The sequence below is a fragment of the Salmo salar genome, chromosome 25 (assembly GCF_965601325.2).
Source record: "Salmo salar chromosome 25, fSalSal1, whole genome shotgun sequence".
In the NCBI taxonomy this organism is placed as follows: domain Eukaryota; kingdom Metazoa; phylum Chordata; class Actinopteri; order Salmoniformes; family Salmonidae; genus Salmo; species Salmo salar.
The window spans coordinates 41,834,356-41,857,745 of NC_138315.1; the positions used below are offsets into that span (position 1 = coordinate 41,834,356).

The window sequence follows — 23,390 nt, forward strand, 5'->3', positions numbered from 1 at the left end:
TTTGTTAGCTTTTTAGCAGTCTAATGGTATGGGGATAGAAGCTGTTCAGGAGCCTGTTGGTGTCAGACTTGATGCACCGGTAGTGCTTGCCGTGCGGAAGCAGAGAACATATGATCTAATGATTTTCCGGGCCTTTCTTTCACACCGCCTGATATACAGGTCTTGGATGGCACCGAGCTCGACCCCTTCACGTGTATGTGGACCATTTTAAGTTCTTAGTGATTTGGACACCAAGGAACTTGAAGCTCCGTCGATGTGGGCGGTCTTCCCCCCCCCCCCCCCCCATTTTCATGTAGCACCGTGTTCAGGGTCAGCGTGGCGGAGATGTTGCCTACCCTCACCACCTGGGGTCGGCCCATCAGGAAGTCCAGGATCCAGTTGTAGAGGGAGGTGTTCAGTCCCAGGGTCCTAAGTATGGTGATGAGCTTGGAGGGGACAATGGTGTTGAATGCCGAGCTGTAGTCAATGAACAGCATTTTCACATAGGTATTCCTCCTATCTAGGTGGGTGAGGGCAGTGTGGAGTGCAATTGAGATTGCGTCGTCTATGGATCTGTTGGGGCGCTATGCAAATTGGAGTGGGTCTAGTGTCAACTGTCTGATTTAGTTGGTGTTAAGACTCAACTTCCACCTAGTACAGCCACGGGAGTATGGGTCTCTGGTTCCTCGAGGTTTCTTCCTTCTGTGGAGTTTTTCCCTTAATAACACTGCTTCTACTGGCATTTTAGTTGTCTAGGTTACCGTAAAGCACAGGCTGCATTTACAAGCAGCCCAATTCTGAAGTTTTTACAAATCAGATCAGCACTGAAAAAGATCTGATTGGTCAGAAGACCAATTAGTGGAGAAAAAAAAGAAATCAGAATTGGGCTGCCTGTGTAAACACAGCCTTAGTGACATGTTGAAAAGGTGTTGCGTATACAAAGGTGGACCAATCAATTGTCAACTTGGTATTTTTCTTATTTTTGATCCAATCTTTAGCATGTAAAATTGTTTTTCACAGTATAATGGTCTAGTTGGAAGAACAAGTAAAAAAAAAAAAATATGCACATTTTGTAGAGGCATGAATGTTTCAGTTGGTTCCCACCCTTGTGGGACACTTGTGCCAAGTCACATATGCCTCAATTCACAAGTCAGGTCCAAACACATTTTCAACTCAAGAGATTCTGCATACTCTCCCTGTCCAAACAATCTTTATCTATCATACACTTTCTGCTCAGGAATGAAACTGCTTCAGAATATGCCAAGATTTTTAATTCAACAGTTAGAACAAATAAGGGCATATCCATTACATACAGACACTTTAGATATAACCTCGACATACATAAGTGCCTGTTCATGTTTCAGTAAATTATGGACCAATGTAATTTGCCAGTTATTGCTATATTATTTTAGAGATCAATGAACAAATTGACTTAAATTCTCATCTAGTTACAGTAACAGATTATGCGTCTCCCAACTACTGAGAACCAACCAATATGAGACGAGGACCTTGACTACAGGGCCAATACAGGTTGTCCTTCTTGGGTCCAAGTACCACACTAGATTTAGCCCCCAAGAATGCCACACAGGACGCATTACCAAAAGGTTCCTCATAATGTTCAGGGGCAAAAGGTGGTGATTTCCTATTACTTTTGGCATTTGAAAGTCTACAGTTAAAAGCTATATGAAATGTTTTTTTTTTACCTGATTTATTGGTTAAAGCATTTACAACACGTGGAAGGAACAGTCACATGGTATGCATGTACGGTTTAATAATCCTACTGATATAGAAATAGTTACCAAAATGATTGATGAAAATAGTTGAATAAGCATATGGGATGAATGTGACATCTCATTTTTAAATTTGGGGAGACATTCTTTTTAACCACATTCAACACAGATCCAAGACCTTCCTTGTTTGGAAACCACTCCATGAGGAATGATTACTCAAAGAAATAACAGAAAAAAAGCAACACTTCCCAAAAATTGAATGCTAAACATTAATCATGAACAAATTAAATACATTTGAGAACATAGTCATACAATTTGTTGCATGAATTAAAACTTAAAAATACTACATCTTGTGCGTAGATGACAAACATTTGAGTGTTTTGGTAAGGGTTAATATGCCATTATAACCCTGAAGAAATCCAGGCAAATGACATGATCTACAGCAAGGAAACATTGTTTTTTTTCTACTGTAAAATTGAGTGAGGATGGAAGAGGGATGGAGGGGCTTAGAGGGACTGGGTTTGTGCCGGTGATTAGCTCCCTTACGGTCCATGGAGATGGACTGGTGACATAATTCAAGACTCTGCTGGGGCAGCCTCCTCCTTTGCTAGTGCCTTCTTCCCTTGTTCATACCTGTATTGTGAAAGGGGATAAGGGAAGAGAGAGGAAAAGAAACTTGAGGTTTATGTACATTTATTCAAATACATTTGCCCTTATACGTCAAGGAAATAAAAGCTAAACACTAAAAAAAGAAAGTAAAAAACAGTTCTTATGAGCCTCCAGGTTGATTCCTAAAGAACTTACAAAGGACAGAAAAATGTATTGTGGCTGTTTATGGCGAAGCCAAATCTATAGGTCAGGTCTTCATTCTATTTCTGCACTCTAAGAGAGGTTCACTTACTGGAAGATCCTGTAGAGCTGGGATATTCCAGCACTACCCACAAATAAATTGACAGCAAAGAGGTTCCAGTTCTTTGGAATGATGACCAAAGAGTATCTGGACCAGGTCAGACCTGAGAAAGTGGGAAAAGTGATTAGTCAATGAGTGAAGTTGTTTATTTGACTGAAGGATTAATTTACACTATACCTGTCACTCACGGAATAATATAGGAACTCCACTATACCTGTGGCTGTCAGTACAGCAGACTGGGATACGCTCAGTTTCTCAGCTGGTCGACTCATATCTGCCAGACCAGCCCCGACCAGACCCTATAGAGATGAGTAGAGGCATGGGACTTGAAATTTGTTTCATTAGACAATGCCTTCAAACATGTTTACATTTAGATAAGGCAGTAGCTCAAGCTTAGGAAATTCAGCCCTTACCCATTTGAACATCGGGGCCCAGAAGAAAATAGTCTTTGGACCTGGAATTAGAGAAGACACAATCCATGAGAAAATTGATTACAGAACAGATTATAAAATATCCGACAATTCTCAGCAAATTCTCAGTTCAGGGCAGGGAAATCTTAAACACTTAATATGAGTGATGCTATTTTCATTGTTCTGCTATCTATCCCATTGGTAACCAAATAAAGGCTAAATGACCTCTCCTAAGTAACATCTCACACTCCATGAATAAGATGATACTCAGAGATTTGTTTTTTTTAACACCTGTAAGCTAGAGCAAAAAATGGCCTTAAATGATAACAAAAAGTAAAAAAAAAAAAAAAAAGTATTATTATTATTTATTTATTTTTACATAGTGGTGCAGCCAGTCCACACGGTGGCACAGTGCCCTTCTTTGGGGAGAACCCTGGCGTGGACAAAAAGCTTCCACATGCAATACGCTAAGAACACCATTGTCTGCTCTGAATCTAATCGACCATCTCCATCAGAAAACACTTGCCTCCGACTGCACAATGAGGAGGGAAGAGAACTCTGTTTTAACCAATCATCTTGCAGGGAGTTGGGCACCACCCCTCATGTGGTCAAAACTTTCTTCCCTTGTAGGTGTGTTCTGTTCTCCAATAGCAATGATAGAGTGCTGACAACTTTAGTCTGAACTTTAGTCTGCATTGAAAGATAAACATTATTGACTATAAAGGAAGAGTTCATGCAGTGATAAGTCAACAAGAATAAAATCAGGGCATTAGTCCTCCTAGCCAGCAATCATTGTCTTACACCAATTTAAGTTACAATTCAAGCATTAGGCTAATTATTTTTTCTCCACATATTTTTACCAACAAGAATAGATGTAAAAACAAGGGTTGGCTGTGTCAGCTGATGCCACATTCACATTATCAGTTTGAAGTGACTCAAGTCCTATTTTTTTGCATATCCGATTCTAATCTGTCCTTTTTCCTGCAGTCTGAACAGCTAAAAAGCACACGGAATCGGATACTTCAACACACATTTCAAACCACCTACGTAGGCGGTTTGAAGTCAGATATAAATCTGATTCCTGTTAATGCGACTTGTGTCTGAACGGTCAAATCCGATGGTTTCTAGATTTATTTGGCATATCGTGTTGCTTGCTAGTTCTGTTGACAGTTTGACAAGAACGTGGTAGCTCACTAGCTTGTTAATTGTTCACAAACAAATGAGTGAATGTGCTAGAAAGAAACAGCTACCTTAGGAGCTAGAAACAGAGCTGCCATGTCTATTGTCGCCATTTTGTACTTAGCTAGCTAGTTGACTGCTGTGGCTAGCTAAAACATACTTGTTTTGAAAGTTGGATTATCTTATCATTTGAGGCTATAAAAGTGTTTTTACACTGTGGTTTTAACAATTCAAAGTAACTGGGAAACGTCCATGACAGGTATTGTCGTCACCTAAGCTTGCTACATAACTTCTGAGTGATAGGAAGCACGAGCACCACCACCGATCAGCCTACACCACTGCACACACACCCGTCATTATTATGACAACTAGTGTAGCCATGTCAGCAAATGACTGCTGTCTGAACACACACAAATCCAATTTGGTCACTTGCTGTTTGGACAGTCAGTATTCCAAAATGGATAACATACATACATACACACATTATTTGAGCATTAAGGCCTGCAATGCGACACCATTCAAAAAATGCCATCTGTTTTTTTTGTCGATTGTGGTGGAAAAAGCAGTCTCAGGCGCCACTCCAGAATCTCCCATAAGTGTTCAATTGGGTTGAGATCTGATGACAGGCAGACCGACACACACTTTAAACCCCCTATGCTCCTTTGGCTGAGTTTACACAGGCAGCCCATTTCTGAAATTTGTTCCACTAATTGCTCTTTTGACCAATTACATCAGATCTTTTTCAGAGCAGATTTGATGGGTCAAAATACTAATTAGTGAAAAAGATCCAAATTGGGCTGGCTGCCTGTCTAAACACAGCCAAGATAATGGCCATCAGGGCATTATTATACATGACCCTAAGCATGATGGGATGTTAATGGCTTAATTAACTCAGAAACCACACCTGTGTGGAAGCACCTGCTTTCAATATACTTTGTATCCCATATTTACTCAAGTGTTTAGTTTAGTTTGGCAATTACCTGTAGGCCTACATAGGATGCTATGCAACAGGTTTGACGAGTGTTACAGGTTTGGCCAATCACATTTTTTTCTGCCAAAGGCACATACATGTAACTGCCAAAATAAAGGAAACACAAACTTAGTGTCTTAATAGGGGCCACCCCGAGCCGCTTCAATGCACCTTGGCATAGATTGTGTCTGGAACTCTATTGGGAGGAATGCAACACCATTCTTCCACAAGAAATTCCATAATTTGGTGTTTTGTTGATGGTGGTGCAAAATGCTGTCTCAGGCACCGCTCCAGAATCTCCCATAAGTGTTCAATTGGATTGAGACACACACACACTTCAAACCCCTCTTTCAAAGTCGCTGAGATCTGTTCTTCTAGCCATGGTAGCAACTGGGCATTTTTATACATGACCCTAAGCAGGATGGAATATTTTATTTGCTTAAATAGCTCAGGGACCACACCTGCTTACTTTGGATCCCTAAAATACCAAGATGTCCTTTATTTTGTCAGTTCCCTGTAGTACACTGCATTATATAGTGCAAATAGTGATTGTTGGCATCATTAATAAAAAACCCTTAAGGACAAATGTATGGGACGAATAACACATCCTATCACCTGTGCAGAATCGAGAGTCTGTCCTCTCACAAGATATATACAGGTTATAGAAAGGACAAGATTCTATAAGGACAAAGGTTAGTTAACAGCGGTAGCTAAATTTACTGGTGTAGGAGTGTTTAAAGACTGCAAATGTTTACAAGCAGGTCGCTCTCAACATTGATTTCCTAAAAACATGCAACTACTTATTCTGCAAGGAACCATGCAAATGTTAAATGAAATTGCTATGCTTAGCTTCCATTCGCTTGCTGCATCCGGCAATCCTCTCACTCACAAAACTCCACGCGACCACCTGCAACCAATGAGGTCTATGCTTGCAAACACGCCCATGTAGCCAGGTAGTGTACCATTAACTGCACAGTACTCAATGGGATAACTACTCTGCAAAACTGTTGTGCCATCTTTTTACAGATTTTGAGGCGCCGCCATGACATTTGTTTTGGTTAAAAACACAGAGCAGCGAGATTAGATAATAAAATATTGGTTGCACACATCAAACTATGTAGGAAGGGATTTTGACTAAATTCACTAACTAAACCATGGCCACTTCAGCAACAACAGCGGTCATCAATGTGTACCGTCCTCAATTTGGTCTAGACGCACGCTAGTTGCTGATAATCTATGGCTAACGCTGGCTGTCACAGTCTAATAGTATTTACATTACCTGCAGGGTGATTGTAGAGCGGTCGCAGTTTTGCTGGCAACATTAGCCCGATCTTATCCAGCAGTTTGTGATAGGAAACTCTCATCGCAGCCATGTTTGCAAAAGGCTAATGTAGCTGTCTAACGTTAACTACCCCTGACCTAGCAAGCTAGCTAGCTTGCTAAATACGTAGCTACGAAGGTAAATTAGTTCGACTTTGACACTTCAGTATTGGTATTGCCCGATATCTAATATTTGCAGCAATGTAGTCATAAAACGGTTCGGAAAAATGTCAAAGGCGCTGTCCTACTTTCGACCTTCTAATGCAAACCTATTGGCATGTAGCTAGCCTGCTATGCTACAACAGTGCTCATTCCTGGTGGCCTTGATTTGAGAGCTTTTACAAGGTGGTGACTTTTCTTCACAGCGCAACCTATCTAGCACAGTACCACAACAAGACGCTCCTAATTCCTATTGGTGTATTTGGGCCAATCCTCCGAACATGATTGGTGTACCAGAGACGAGCGGCACGTTCTACCAGACTCTACCATTTGTTCATCTGTCTACATAATCCAGTATTAATATGATGCCACTTTACTACAGCATCGCGCAATTATAACTATATCATATATAATAGCCTCAACTGGATTTTCAATTAATTGTTAGAGAGACTGGAATTTCTAAACCCAGAGACGCAACATCGCGAGACTTCCGGGAACGCTTGTGAAACAGACCGGAAAGACCAGGTCGGGGTTTGGGGTTGGAGAAGTGAAAAATATTCCATAGTTGTTCATTTACTCGAAATCGAAAGGCAAAACCTAGATTCGAGCCTATGTCTTAAGTAATTAAACATGGTATTACTCCAACCTAGTGATAGTGACAAACTGACACGTTTTAAATTTGTCAAAAACTATTTTATATAAAATGAGTGCCATTGAATTGACGGCCTGTACATGCGCAGTTCGGCGAGAGACGACCGTTTTACCATATGTTGTTTACAACTAAACCTTGTTCTATATGTGGTTATACGTACTTCTGCTCATGTGCTTAGCTAGGCGACGTCGCCATGACATCACCTACAAGAGTGTGAACGGCGATTTCAATTGGAGAGCAGTTTCTGTCTATCATCACACTGTACTGACTCGGTCTAGTCCTTGCGGGCTGCGTCATACTGCTGCAATGTTGACGGTCTCGATTAATATTATCAAGCATAGAAATGGGACGCACAGAACGCCCCGCACACCATCGTTGTTTCAACCAGGGAGTTAGACACAACAAGAGAGAGAAGTAGAGCCACCCAAATAACATCAGAGGAATAAAGCGACGGAAGAGAGGCTGCAAAATGAAGAGGGGGCGATAAACATAGCCGTATATAGCTTAGCACGCATGCTAACGTTGGCTTCTAATTAGCTAGCTACGTCGCAACGGTCACACAGAGAACAACATCAAAAGGCGATAGTCAGAAGAGAGGGTTTACAACTGTATTTCAATGGTATTTTTTAATAAAAGCAGGTTCGAGCATTATGTCCTGCTCTGGTAACCTGGTTTGGGATGTTAACAAGCGTTCCATTGGATATAATGACCCGAATGCTGTCAGGATCAACTACTTAGGTAAGAGCTCCTGCCTGTGTCCAAAATAATTTGCAATAACACACACAGCTACAGTGAACGTCGACCAGTTAGTTAGCTATGTTTTCGATTAGATTACTAACATGTGAAATACAAACTGACAACAATGCAGCGAACTTGTTTCCCCACTTCAGACACCAGTGGCGTTGATTTGTTTCGTTGCAATGATTGCTTGCCTTTCCGCGTGGGCAGCTTGCTATTTTGTAACAATACCCCTCTTGCCACAGCAAGCTAGCAATGCCTTTTTAGGTAGCTATAGCTAACTAGCACAATTGCTGATTTGTGCCAGTTCCCTTTGGTGAAAGTGGAGGTTATTAAAATAACTGTGGTTACATTTCATTTGTGAATTTAAATATCCGATTTTGATGTTTGATTGACCAATTCTTTCCTCACATAGGTTACAAGTTGTAGCTGGAGGAAATGTCTATATGCACCTGCTGTCTAGTCTACCCTTTGTCCTTACAAAATCAACAATAATGGCTGGTTATTTTAAGACTGTGTTTCTGCAGAATATAGAGAACGAGTTTCAGGCCAAGTCATCCGGAGTTTTGATTCTTGCAATTTGCCCAATTGCTAATGAAATTAGTAGAGCTGCCAAATCTCACGCAGTAGCCTAGAGACACGCATTTGAGCCTTTTATCACGCTCACTCGACACATCTTATCTTACACATCGAAAAGTAGTGGTTTTATTTTTCTAATTAATCCAGTATATTCAATGCGTTAACCTTTTAACTGTGCTGCAAATTGTTTAGAAATCGGAGCATCGACACTTGATATTTAATAACATCACGAGCGGAACCTATATTATTATTATTATTGGCCTGTCTTGCAACAGCACTGTGAACCGCGGCACATTAAAGCATATGATTGGTCTAGTTATGTAATGAATCAAGGTGATTGGATGCGCGTTTTAAAGAAAAAAAACCCTTAAGATTAGAGGAGCTGAATGGAGAGATTTTGTCAACAACATTATTTTGCTGTTACTCCCTATTGCAGAATGCAGACTTTTGACAGCATGTACTGAAGTCGATTTAATCCATATTTGTTTAGTCCCCCTCGTTTGGTGATTGGCATTTAGGCTGTGGCAACGAAAAGGCCGCAGACTGACCTACAGTATGTTTTAGCAGGGAAGTTTGGTGGGGTCGTTGGCATTAATACGTGTCACATATCAGTTTGCATACAATGTAGTAAAATAATAATAATGGAGTTAATAAAGCCTTATACACACATGGTCTCTTTTTTGATTTCTTGAGTAAGGCCGTTCCAAAATGCAGGTGTTCAGCCTAACTCAGTATTCTGTCACTCATTTTTTTTTAATGTATTCTTTATTTATAGGCAAGTCAGTTAAGAACAAATTCTTATTTACAATGACAGCCTAACCCAAACGATGCTGGGCCAGTTGTGCGCCGCCCTATGGGACTCCCGATCACGGCCGGTTGTGATACAGCCTGGATCTGTAGGGATGCAGTGACTTAGGAGCCACTCATGGGGACACTGTCACCGCAAAATCTAGGGGAGAGCTTGAAATTTCAAGCCCCTTGGGTGCTGCCATAGAGTTACAATGGAAGTGCCCATCCAAGAAGGCTCAAGGTCACTGGCCACAGATAAGTTGACGCCAAATCACATTATCTACCATTGCTTTGATTGGACTGATCATGTCAACATCATACTTTCAAAATCTTAGCTAGCAAGCTAGACAAGCAGTCATCATCATGAATCAAGCTGACAATCTACTGGCAAATACTTTTCAATCCTTGTCATATCAAGAGAAATTATAGATAAAATGTATCTGTGCTCATTGGCCATTGGAAATAAACATTACACAACAAATTCAACAATGAGCTGTTTTGGAAGGAATCATTGGCTAACTGCAAGTATTGCAAGTAATCACTAGCCTGATATTCAGTGGAGTGGGTGTGTGGTCCAAGTCTGGGTTTATGGGTCTCTTTTCTAAGCTTAAAAGGATACACATTCAACAATAGCCATGTTGTCAATTCAGCATGACTTCTGTCGCGTTCAAAACAACTAGGAAATCTCAGACTTCAGTGCATTCAAGACAACTGGGAACTCGGGAAAAAAAACTCTGACTGGGAAAGTACGTTTTGAACGGTCATCACACTCGGAATTCGAAGTCGGGAACTCGGGCCTCTTTCTAGAGCTCTGACTTGAAGATCACTGACGCCATGATTCACCCCTGTTTTTTTCCCCTGAGTTCCCAGTTGTCTTGAAAGCACCGTAAATCCAGAGAATGCCAGACTTTGATGAAAGTTTGATGACAAAATTTGCCCAAGAAGGACCGCCGCGTCACCTTCCTGCACAACAATCTGAATCCAAAAATGTCTTGCATAAATTAGGTAATATGCCAGGGAGATGTGTATATTGTATCTAAGAAAGTAATACTAAGTCTATGTTCTGTAGTAAGCTGTTAGTAGCCCATGTGCCTCACCCTCATAATTTAGTCTACTGTTCTGACTTGGTGGTGCACATGTAGCCTATAGCCTGTTTTAAAGAAATGTCATAATCAAATACTGTAAGAGCTTTCATTATCGGATTTATATGCCCCCTTTATTTATCCTACAGTTTTGATTTGTTGTACAGGGAGAATACTGTAAGAACGGCCCATGTTCTGAATTCTGTTGTTGTACATTTTAAAAGTGCTGAAGAAATATTTATATTTACGCCTTCCGTCCTAGCTCGCTCATTAATGTCTTAATCGAAATTACAGATTCCCTCTTATCTGCTTGTCGTCCCCTTATGCCATATTTGTACATTTCTATTGTCAGTAGAAACCACATTTGTTTAAGCAAGTCAGCCATATCAGCTTTGTTTTTTTAAAAGGCAGTAAATGAGGCTGAGTGAATTGTTTAGCTGGCAGACCAGGCTCCGCTAATGGCCAGGTGTAGCAGTGGTAAAGTGTTGGGACTCTGCTGTTGGGACATCTTTATGTAGGCCCTACCAGTTTGTGGGCGCTGTTTGTCACTGTTATAGTGCAATTCATGTATTGTTTAGTGTTGGGTAGTGGCTTTGCTGGCATGCATCAACATTTTTTAGGTTAATGTGTAATTTCTCTCTCATGTGGTGGTCATGGCTAAAGACGGCGCAAATTCCTACTATTTATGTGTCCAGGTTAAACATGGGACGTCCCTCATAAACAAACATTTGGTTAAATTCATGGTTATTGCAACATTTTCAAATCCATTAGAAGCGATTAATAGACAAAACAACAATGTAATTGACTGGCCAGAGATCAGGGCATTCATCAGCAAAGACGCAGTGCAAGCTGATAGTATTTTGGACAACCAAATTGAAGTCAAAATGATTGAAGTGTGTCAGCTGTATGGTGATTTGCAAGTTGGAAAAAGTGGGTGTGGTGTCAGTTTGTATCAGTTTGGTGTCAGAATGATATCTAATTGACTGATGGACGGTGACTTGCTGGCTGACTTTTGTCCATTTGCAATATGTTTAAACAGTGATAGACCATCACCAAATTGACATTCTGAAATATACACCAACGAGCGATGGAGAGGAACCAGAATCACTGCCCAGCCATCCCGAGTTTATCGGGCCAGTCAATTTCGCATTCCTGCAGTATTTTTGAGCATGTCAATTTTGTGATGGTAAATGCCCATTGAAACATGTTGCAAATGGACAGCTGTGCGCCTGGTGATTGGAACGGGTTACCAGGAGAACATTTTTTAAATCGTTTTTAATACCTTTAGGGGGGTGCAAGGGGTCCATGGTTGGGTAGGGAGCACCCCCCCACCCGTGCCCATCCAGCATGTCAAATTCATGATGGTAAATGCCCATTGAAACATATTGCAAATGGACAGTACATTTGCAATAACATTCAACAGTGAAAAAACATCATCAAATGGACTTGATGAAATCAACACAACGATCTAGGTTGATTCATGGCTTAACATAGTGCTATTTATCATTTGGGCAGTGTAAATGCCATTTGGACATGGTTCACTGACTTTTAGGTTTGGAAACTGACTTTCTATGATCGTACATGGCAAATGGACATAACATCCTGACTTTGCACTTTCAATACTTTCATATTGCATTTGGACATTTCTTATTGCATTTGGCAATGGTTCACTGACTTTTGACTTCGACTTTTGACTTCCTATGAAATCATATTGCAAATGGACAAAACATATGCCCCTATGGACAAGTAAAAAAGAATAATTATGACAATAAAATATGACAAGTATGTTCATACAGATCTTATACATGTATAATTGACAGAAAAATCAAAAGGATTTTGAAAAACGGTCCAGAAAGCACTTTAAGGGGGTGATAAGTTTTAGATTTTTTTCTTCTTTACATTTTCAAAATTTGACCCTTGGCTCGCAATCTATTGGATTTTTGCTGTGTGAGACTTGGCATTTGCCATAAGGCATTTGCAATATATTTTGAATGAAACGGCGTCCAATTGAGTGGTATTGTACATCGTGTATATGTTTCGTACGGTGCCAATAATATTCCATTCATTTTTGTCCATTTCAGGGGGTTATTCCCTTACATATCCTTAATGAATGAGGAAGACCCCATACAGCAGCTAAGCTAATTGGGATCCATAATAAATACAAATAGTGGCCATGGTGTCTTGTGTATTTTCAAACCCATCCTTTTTTTCATTTTTTTTCCTTCTCAGTATCAAATGAAATGTTATTAGTCACATGCGCCGAATATAACAGGTGTAGACCTTACAATGATGCTTTCTTACGAGCCCCTAACCAACAATGCAGCACTCAGTCTAGTGTTGATATATACAGATAGAACATTCAACACATGCAGTGGACCCCATACACATTAGCTCTCCCTCCTTCCCATCCAGTTCTCTGCTCTGTGTGTAGAGCGGTTGTGTGTGTGTGTGTGTGTGGGACGGGGCCAGGAATTGAATAATTGATCATAATCTTTGACACCCTGCTGGATATCACAGAACTACAGCACAAACATCATCATTGCTTCCTTCCGCCCAGACACGGCTCTCCATTCATCTCAGTTACGTTTCATGAGTGACCGATTTAATTGAGACACAACATGAGCACATATTGGAGGATTCCGTAAGAAAAGCCCACAGCCAAAGCTGAGTGTTCAGCTTTGGCTGTGGCAATGCTGTTTGTTTTCTTTGACTCACTGGAAAATAATCCATTGATTCGGGGCAAATGGGCTACTCAAAATATAACTCAGAGAGACTCTGAAATGAATCTGCTTAAGTGGGAATTGTACTGGCAGGAGACCACTTTTGTGATAGCAAATTCATCAGGGACCCCCTCAAAATCAGAACACAACTCAGACTTTTAGAGTGCGATTAAAAATGGTATTGGTGACGGAATTCGGTATAGGCGACATGGACAGCCACCCAGGGCGGTATCTTGCCGGGGGCGGCACAGGGCGCCCGCACAAAACAAATCGGAACGGTGACATTTGCGCGATCGTCTTTCTATCGCTCATTTGCACGTCACGTCAATGATGTCATGTCACCGTGTGGGACTGTGGGTCAATTAACCTTGTCGGAGTGGGTGCCCTGATTCTAGTTTGTGAGCTAGGCAGGCTACTGTCTGGGAAGGTCTCCCACTCAGAAGTACGAGATGGGGAGGGGGGTGGGGGTAGGTTGACCTCAGGTCTCCCCACTGGAAGCCCGAGGTAGGGGGAGTGGGGGATTGTATCAAATAGCGCACCTCTAATTTTATACAGTACTAATGCAATTAGTAAAATCAGTCACACTACGAAATGCTACCAAATAAATCACAATTCATTCATAATACTGTGAATATATAGTTTCACAGACATATTGTTGAAATGTTTTCTGGTTTGTACGAATTCTTTAAGAATAATATAAAACCAGTGTGCACACCACCAAGGTGAATTGGTTTAGTCTTGACTCTTGGTTGACAGTGTTGGGGGATGGGTAATGTATTGGTGCTCGAGTGCCAAATCAACACATTTGTTACTATTTGTCTTTGTTAATTCTTTTTGATATTTATGAGTCTTATTTTTGTATATCTTTTTATATTTATATAGTTTTAAGTGTTGATAATTTATTTGTGTTCCAAATGTCTGAATAAAAATTTGTCAGTGCAGAATGGTGCTTTTTCTGGGGGGGGGGGGCTAGAATCAGTGGCTAGAACCGCCACTGAGTGGCATACAAGGAGTTTATAAATGACTGCTGCAACGCATGGCTGGACTACCAAGTCTTGGGCCCTGGGAAATAACATTTTAAAGGCCCCCCTCTTTGTATCGGAGAGGAAATGTAATAGTGTTCAAGGTAATTTTACACATTTTGCCATGGGACAGAAGGGACAATTTTTGCTGTTTTTAATGCTTCGATTAAAGTGCATTTATGTTTTTATAAATGTTTTTGTGGGAATACAAGAAGTATTGAGTTGACAACTGGATCATTGATGGAGTACAGTGGATTCCTGTGAGCCTCCCTGTTGTATCTAAGGGTAGCCAATATTGTAAATAAGTAATATTACATTGTATTTTATTGCACCTTCTAAACTTGTTCCACGAACTCCTTGCCAAATTTGTTGAATCTGTTGTTACTAGCACATCTATCTATTTATAAGTAAATAAATGATATACATACACACATATTATTACCCTGCAGTACCCCATTTTGGGAACCACTGGTCTAGAGAAGATAACCTGGTCTCTTTCAACAGCTGCAGTGCCTGCAAGGAACAGAGTCCTATGAGTATGGAACACCAGACTACATGATCTTAAGAGTAAACAGTAGGCATATGACGGAGGCTACGGTTCAGTTATGGGATCATAAAAGTCAAAATGACCATAACGGTCCACTGTTACTATAATGACAACATGTATTGGGTTACTTAAACCCCTTTCCTCCTGATATTTCTTCATTGCCTGCAGCTCCGTAGTGTTTTTTTTTTTTTTTACAAACCTTCAGCTGTCTTCTACACACCACTCTTCCTGGGGTTGGCTCTCCATTACACTGACTGGCATCCCAAGTGTGTGGGCAGGACTACACTGGTGTTTCTCTGGTAGTTTGGGTACTGGTTATGTGCACTTAACTCAGAGGACACTGACTTGAAACTGCTCAAGGCTTTTACTTTTTCCTTCACAAAAAGCTATGATGCCGCGATTAAAACATGACGTTGTTTTTATATGCCTAGGCTATTTTCTCAATAGAAAATCGAATTCAATGTTTTCAATGTTCTGTGCTTATGGTAGGCTATGGGATTTTCCCCTCCCGTCTGTTGTGTTGCCCTCAGCTAACATGGATTTGAACTATGCCCACTGTGTTCTTTTGTTGTGTTTCATTGTGTGATGTCACACTTGCTGGTGGAAAATAGTAATCAAGCTCCATAGAATCTTTCTGCCATTTTGTTATTCACCCTTCAAGAGGATTATGAAATACTATGCATATGATCCTTGGTATTTGTTCTGTCTCTTGCATGAGCATGCCAGATACTATGGAGGAACCGTTAGTGCATGTGGGAAAAGCATGCTCACGCGAGAGGAAACGCCAGGTGGGAACCTACCTTGTAGTTAATTGCGCTCACCTGGTGTCCGAGGTCTGAATCAGTCACTGATTTAGAAGGAGAGGATGAAAACCAGAAGTGTTTTTACCCTCCAGGACAGACGTTGAATAGCCCTGTTATAGGCTATATGCCATGCATGCTATCTGGGGCTACTGGTAAGCTTAATTAGCCTTTTCTATCTGTGGCCAAGTTAACCTAACTGTGATTTGTATTGAGTTGCGTTTGAGTGAGGATTTAGCAGGCCCAGGTGTGGGGCAGGTGGTTTATGGATTGGGCTAGCCTAGCACTGCATTTAGCTTAGCGCTACATTTATCTTGACTAGGCTGGGTGTGTTGGTAGAGCTGTCATTGTCAAATGACCGGAGAGACCCTAGCATGTAATCACACCAGTAAGAGGCTAAGTTTAGCACTGTGGAAGGGGGGCTAGTATTCCATTTGTGGAATATAAATCTCAGCAAAGGCCAGAAATATACTTCAAGGGAGAGTTGGGCCTAATCATAGAACATTTAAGGCTATTTTGCACAGTCTTCTTCACCCATGAGATTTAGTGAGATCAAATTACATGGTTTCAGCTAAATATGCTAATTCAATAATCATCATGTTACTTTCTCATGACCAAGGCCTATCAGCAAATGAATGAGGGGGAAGTGACATTTTGGGCTGTTGTCTTGCTCTTTTTGGATGTTTGACTTTAAATATCGGGAGGTTGAAAGACAAAGGAGGGAATATGGATACAATGGAGACATCTCTGCCTATTTTGTTGAATAGCTGTTTTGAGCTGTCTTCTCAAGTCTTCAATATTCCACTTCTCCAATGTTGAAAAAGCATTATATTGTTGTGGCCGAAGCTGTTACTTCCAGAACGTGTTTCAGTCGAATGGCAAGCTTTCAGGCTTGTTTTTGAGGACATCACTGACCTGGGAAGAGCTCTGTTGATTGAATCTATTCCTCAACACTCTCAAAATGGATTGGCTGTGAAAAGAATATGTTAGAGGGGTGTGGGTGTGTATGGCAACCTGGAATATTCATATAGTCAGGCACTTTGTTTTGATTTGAACAGCAATGCACTAGAACCCAGCTGTAGAACAAAAGCTGATATTGTGCCTTGAATGCACTTACTAACTTGGAGCTCGGACTTCAATACGATTACAGAGCATTGGCTTGTTTTGTTTGTTTATTTATTTATCATCTTACCTATTTATTTACCCCTGTCTCTCTCTTATTGAATGGGACAGTCCAATTTAATCTGGCCAGGCGGCCCCATACACGTAGTGTCATCGTTTATATGAGGGCAATTCCATGATAACGGAATTACGTTGAGACTCCAGATTTTTCAATTGAAAATGTATACCAAACAAAAACCATTGATTTCAAAGTGTAACAAATGATACAACTATATGCACTTTTAACAATTTCGACAGAATATTTATAAAAACATATATTTACAGGAAGAAGTGTGCGGATGTTGTGATAAGATATTGTGTAAAAAAATTCTTCACATTCATTGATCTGCACTGTGTGTTAGCTAGCTAGGCAGCCAGTTTTAGAGTAATGATTCCGTATATTTTTCTAATTAACTGCCAACATTCCACAGCCATACACTGGCTCAAATCACCTGATAGGACTAAGACAAGTTGTAAATGCAACAAGTAATGATATTGTGTCATATAATAGCACTCACAGCTTTACAAGAAAACACAATTTGAGTAATTTATGGTCCGTTTACATATATTTTACAGGCTATACAGAATTGATATAAAACCTGTATAAACTGTATTATATGTCAATATTTTAGGTTGACTATAGTTCCATTACACAATTGCTGATACATCACATGCCCTACTTTATGTTTCCTGCATAAGTAAAAGCAGGAAATGCATCACTTATGCCTTTTACTGCCATTCATTCCAATTAGACTGGTTTTGCATTTCTCCCTGACCAAGATGGCTGCCATTTTTGCCTCATTACTGAACTTTGAGGGTTAATGACATAACCCCTCTATCAATTTAATAGGAACTCCATGGTATGTTTGGCCATTTCTATGTAATTTACCCATGTTGATGATGCCCTTGTTGTTGACTTGAATTTCATCAATAAGTTTCAATGCTGACTGAAGTAGTCTAATGATGTATTTAAGTAACATATCGTGGTAACAATTTGTGACTTGCTAATAAGGTATTTCTTCTGTTTCTGCACAGGGAGAAGAGAATTTGTCCAGCGGCTGAAACTCGAAGCGACACTCAATGTTCACGATGGCTGTGTGAGTATGCGTTACCCACCGTGTGTGGCTGTGGTGTACATTGTGCACATAACTCTCCCTCCTTGCATCTTTAGAGCACGTCACCCTTCCCACTCGATCAGTCAGTGTGTGAAACCCTGTGTCAGACAGACAGAAAGCAGAGCTCAGTGTGAGTGTTGAGCTCTGGCCAGACTGCTCATACTCTGTGAAACCTGAGGCAGCCATACGGCCAGTCAAACGCCCTGTCAGACTGTCACACCCTGCCAGTCACTCCTTCTACCACTGCACAACCACTTTAAACTGCCTGATGCTGGTTTGGGTCAAGGATTCTGTCCTTCTCGTCCTGTCTGTTCAGTTGGTTGGAGGAAAATAAAGAGAGAAACGATAAATGATTAACAAAACTTCTGTATAGTACAAACAAAATGTCTTCCGTATGGAATCCCCTCGTACAACTTCCTGCCAGATTCCCTGCTTGTAGGCTACATTCAGATAATCGTCCGAGTGAGTTCTGTCAAATTGCGTATTCTCTCAGACCAGTAGCTTGGAAGAGTTTGTCATCGCTCCCACCTACCAAGTCCTTATCAGTGCATATGAAGGATGCAAAGGAGACGTAAGGAAGCCATTACATTTTTTTATGTCTATCCGCTTACTGAATCACCATCCACTCTCTGTCTCCGTGAGGACCTGTCTGTCTCATCTTGGATACCTGAAGCCACTTGAGTTGTCAACCCCTGTCTTCCATAAATAGGAAGTGATCGAGGAAGAATTGCCCTCCAACATGTGTTACTAGTGCCATTCTGACTCACAATGCCTATTAGGCTATTACGAGTGACATGATGTTACGTTAATACTGGTGGCCATTACTTTTCAGTTCCCCAAATCCCAGCATGACCTCAATTGCAGGAGATGTTGGAAGAGATTACATCTAGGCTTGATCTACTCTGTAGATAACATTACTGTACAGTACTGGCTCAAAGTAGTAGCATAATACATCATGTATTGTCATTTAGGCTGTTATTACACTTGACTAAAAGACCCAGTTCTTAAACAGCACCTTTCCCCTTGTTCCTACTCCTTGCTGTAGGCATATTCAGACCTGAATTTCTAAAGATTTAGGGGAAGCTTGTGACATCTTGCTGTGCACTTCTATCCACTTTCTATAGATCTGCATCACAAGTCCAGGGGCTTGGGGCTAAGGGAAAAAGCTACTGTAGAGTTTTGTTTCAGACTTATTCAGAATGAGGCTAGTCTGACTCTGAAGGGCCGGGGGGGGGGCGACTGACTGAGGGGCACACTGAGTGGTCTGGGTGGCATAAGGACTCTGACTTCGACACAGACACACAGTATTCCTAAAGAGTGCTATCAAGTAGGATCAGTATACAACACAACGGGCTGAATGAGTGCAGCAGGTGATGGGATAGGTCAGTATTCGGGTCAAGCTACAGTCTGCTTGAACAGAAAAGATGGTGGTTGTGGTCATAGTGATGATAATGATCTCCTCAGTTTCATGTTAGCAACAACCTCCACTTACCACAATGCTAAGCCTGAAGAAATTTTATATGCAAGATAAAAATATGATACTACCAATGATATGAACGCGACAGGTTTTTTCAGTGTATAGCATATTTATTACACAATCTAGGCCTACATTTTTACAATACTTTTGTGAAACATGAAATGTCCTTTTCTAAGGGGATACAGGTGAACAGCAGTGTAGCCTTTCCTAGCATGCCTGTGTTGTCCTGGCAACTACTGAAACACAGTGTTAGCAGAGTGGTGACTACAGGAAAACATGCACTCTGTCTTCTTACCCCCTTGGGAGAGACTTCAGCGTTCTTTATCAGTAACCTATAATTTGTTTCCCATGCATGACATCATGCCCCACATTTAGTGACCTCCCCTTTTGTGTCTGTCTATCTGTCTATTTCTAATATAAACCATCCAGCATAGCTCTAATTACAGCACGTGTGTTCTTTTAGCATGTAACAGACCACTCTTATTAAGCTAATGTATTTTCTCAGACAGTGATGCGAGCAGTTTCTCTGAAATGACAGCCGTTCTGTGAAAAATGCAATAACATTTACAGTGTTTATTAAAGCTGCTCGTCAAGGGAAGGACAGTAAATCATGACCGGGGATCAAATGGAGATTATATCACCCAGAAAGACTATTTGGGAATGGGGTGGAGGGGGTGGAGGGGGAGGAGGGGTCCAGTTGGATTTGGCAATGAAGAGGGATTGTGTGACCAACCTTGTTGCACACTGATGGGACTCGCCCTAGAAATAGAGGGAGGAGAGTGTATTAAACTCTGCTGTGGAACTTAATGAATTATTGATCTACGGTCGCGAAGACACAGCGCCTAGAGAAGGCCCGAAATGTGTGCTCTGTGTTGCAGATATAGAATGTTCCATTATACACTAAACAAAAATATAAACACAACATGCAACAATTTCAAAGATTTTTCTGAGTTACAGTTCATATAGGGACATCAGTCAATTTAAATAAATTCACTAGACCCTAATGTATGGATTGCACATGACTGGTCACAGATACCTTCAAAAAAGTAGGGGCGTGGATCAGAAAACCAGTCACTATCTGGTGTGACTACCATTTGCTTCATGCAGCGCGTCACATCTCCTTCACGTAGAGCTGTTCAGGCTGTTGATTGTGGACTGTGGAATGTTTTCCTACACCTTTTCAATGCTTGTGCGAAGTTGCTGGATATTGGCGGGAACTGGAACACGCTGTCGTACACGTTGATCCAGGTCAAGACCCTGTTGAGGACGACGAGCACGCAGATGAGCTTCCCTGAGGTTTCTGACAGTTTGTGGAGAAATTCTTCGGTTGTGCAAACCCACAGTTTCATCAGCTGTCCGGGTGGCTGGTTTCAGATGATCCCGCAGGTGAAGAAGCCGGATGTGGAGGTCCTGGGCTGGCGTGGTTACACGGCGTCTGCGGTTGTGAGGAAAGTTTGGACGTACTGCCAAATTCTCTAAAACGACGTTGGAGGCGGCTTAAGGTAGAGAAATGAACATTGAATTCTCTGGCAACAGCTCTGGGGGACATTCCTGCAGTCAGCATGCCAATTGCACACTCCCTCAACTTGAGACATCGGTGGCATTGTGTTGTTTGACAAAACTTCACATTTTAAAGTGGCCTTTTGTCCCCTTGATCAAGCTGTTTAATCAGCTTCTTGGTATGCCACACCTGTCAGGTGGGTGGATTATCTTGGCAAAGGAGAAATGCTCACTAACAGGGATATAAACAAATTTATGCAAAAATCTGCACGAAAGAAGCTTTTTGTGCATATGGAACATTTCTGGGATCTTTTATTTCAGCCCATGAAACATGGGACCAACACTTTAAATGTTGCATTTTATGTTTTTGTTCAGAATAGTTTTTCTCATTTGGTGAACTTTCACCTGGTTTCTATTTGACCGAGGGACGGTGACGCTTTGATGTTACACCTTAGATTGGGTTAGGAATTACATTTACATTTTTACATTTTAGTCATTTAACAGACGCTCTTATCCAGAGCGACCTTACAATAGTGAATGCATACATTTCATACATTTTTTTTCTCCGTACTGGTCCCCCGTGGGAATCGAACTAGGCAAGTCAGTTAAGAACAAATTCTTATTTTCAATGACGGCCTAGGAACAGTGGGTTAATTGCCTTGTTCAGGGGCAGAACGACAGATTTGTACCTTGTCAGCTCGGGGATTCGAACTTGCAACCTTTCGGTTACTAGCCCAACGCTCTAACCATTAGGCTACCCTGCCGAATTCCACAGTTCTAGACAAAAAGCTGTTTTTATTATTATTATTATGATGATGTGCTGAGGCCAAGAGTGAACTCACACTGTATTTTGTCCCAATCAGGTCAATACAATATCCTGGAACGATACCGGGGAGTACATCTTGTCAGGGTCGGACGATACCAACCTGGTCATCACAAACCCATACAACAGAAAGGTAAGGTGTCAGTCAGATTTTAGTTAAAAAATAATTTTTGTTAAAAAAGATGTGATAATAAAACAGTGCAGGTAAAAAAAAAAAATTATGAAAAAAGTGTGCAGGTTAGGTTGGAAACACAAAACAGAAAACAGATTATTCATTCAAACATATGACCTTACATCACCAACATCCTGTTTTTATTATACAGTTACATGGTCGACCTGGGGTGAAATTATAATGGATTGGATGTGTAGATAGTGCTCATTATATGGAGGAGAACTTACCTACTGAAAGATCTTTATCGCCGATAAAGACGGACAGAGAAAAAAACTGACAGTGAGTAGACATCTATAAACCTCCCATCAGCTTAGTCAACAGTCAAAGAAATTGGCTGGTGAGAGATTCTGAAAATGAACAATTGCTGATCCAACCTCTCGGGTCTCTTGTGTTGAAGTGGAACATGACCTTGGTCAATTGGGTGCATTGGATTCTTGTAGGATTTTTTTCAGTGCCCAGCTATGCATCATGTATACCCTCTTCTATTTTACAATCTTGTCCAATAATTTACATTTGATAAGCATCTGTCAGCAGCACCACCCTGCATCCCACTGCTGGCTTGCCTCTGAAGCTAAGCAGGGTTGGTCCTAGATGGAAGACCAGATGCTGCTTGCTGTAAGTGGTGCTGGAGGGCTAGCAGGAGACACTATTTCAGGGCAGTGATTGGGGACATTGCCCTCTGTAGGGTGCAGTCTTTCGGATGGGACGTTAAACAGGTCTCCTGACTCTGTGGTCAGTAAAGATCCCATGGCACATCGTAAGAGTAGGGGTGTTAACCCTGGTGTCTTGGCTAAATTCCTAATCTGGCCCTCATACCATCACAGCCACCTCATCATCCCCAGCTTCTAATTGGCTCATTGATCTCCTATCCCTTGTAACTATTCCCCAGGTCGTTGCCGTAAATGAGAATGTTCTGTCAACTTACCTGGTAAAAGAAGTTGGACACAGTTCAACTGACCAGAATGTTTTTTGGTGATTTGAGTTGACATGGGAGAGTAGAACCAAGGTTTCCCTTTTAGTCAGAAGAGGGAGCAACTCATCCCAGGAGTCTTCAATGCAGATGAAGAGGATACCAAGAGATGGAGACACACCTATAGAACCGAACACAATCAAACACACCACTGCAACTCGCTACACACACTACTCTCTGGAACTCTCCTCAGGTTAAGGCAACCATACGGTCGGGTCACCGGGCGAACATCTTCAGTGCTAAGTTCATGCCTCAGACCAGTGACCAGCAGATCATCTCGTGCTCTGGGGATGGTATCATCTACTACACCCACACAGAGAAGAGCCCCGACATCAACAGGCAGTGCCAGTTCACCTGCCACTACGGAACAGCCTACGAGGTACTGTACACAAGAGTTTCTCAACTTGTTTGTACCAGATTTGTGTGCCTGATTTGAAAATAGGTTTAGGGAGCTACCCAAGTGTTTATTTTTTTTCTTCACATTTTCCTTTTTCACCTTCTCCCTCCCTTTTTCATTTCCTTCTCCTGTCCTCTGCCACCTCCTTCTTTCCCTTCCTCTCTTGCTGCACTCTCCTCCTCCTGTTCT

The 23,390-nt window shown here is 41.3% G+C and overlaps 2 protein-coding genes across 6 annotated transcripts in view; one reads left to right on the top strand and one right to left on the bottom strand.

Moving 5' to 3' along the window:
* Nucleotides 1-1,228: 1,228 nt before the first annotated feature.
* LOC106586746 (mitochondrial pyruvate carrier 2) lies at nucleotides 1,229-6,873 on the bottom strand. Its single transcript, XM_014174326.1, has 5 exons — nucleotides 6,458-6,873; nucleotides 3,033-3,073; nucleotides 2,834-2,918; nucleotides 2,611-2,722; nucleotides 1,229-2,342 (listed from the first exon to the last, which is right to left on the bottom strand). Exons 1-5 carry the CDS (start codon nucleotides 6,549-6,551, stop codon nucleotides 2,285-2,287), a joined length of 390 nt encoding a protein of 129 aa, XP_014029801.1. The 5' UTR covers nucleotides 6,552-6,873; the 3' UTR covers nucleotides 1,229-2,284.
* Nucleotides 6,874-7,022: 149 nt separating this feature from the next.
* The window catches only part of LOC106586745 (DDB1- and CUL4-associated factor 6), a 62,847-nt gene continuing 46,479 nt past the window's right edge, over nucleotides 7,023-23,390 (top strand). For all 5 annotated transcript variants that reach the window (XM_014174319.3, XM_014174320.3, XM_014174321.3 and 2 more), the window contains exons 1-4: nucleotides 7,023-8,047; nucleotides 17,783-17,844; nucleotides 21,703-21,795; nucleotides 22,998-23,183. In XM_014174319.3, coding sequence (XP_014029794.2) covers nucleotides 7,960-8,047; nucleotides 17,783-17,844; nucleotides 21,703-21,795; nucleotides 22,998-23,183 — 429 coding nt within the window. In that variant the 5' untranslated portion in view covers nucleotides 7,023-7,959. The remainder of the gene's footprint in view (nucleotides 8,048-17,782; nucleotides 17,845-21,702; nucleotides 21,796-22,997; nucleotides 23,184-23,390) is intronic.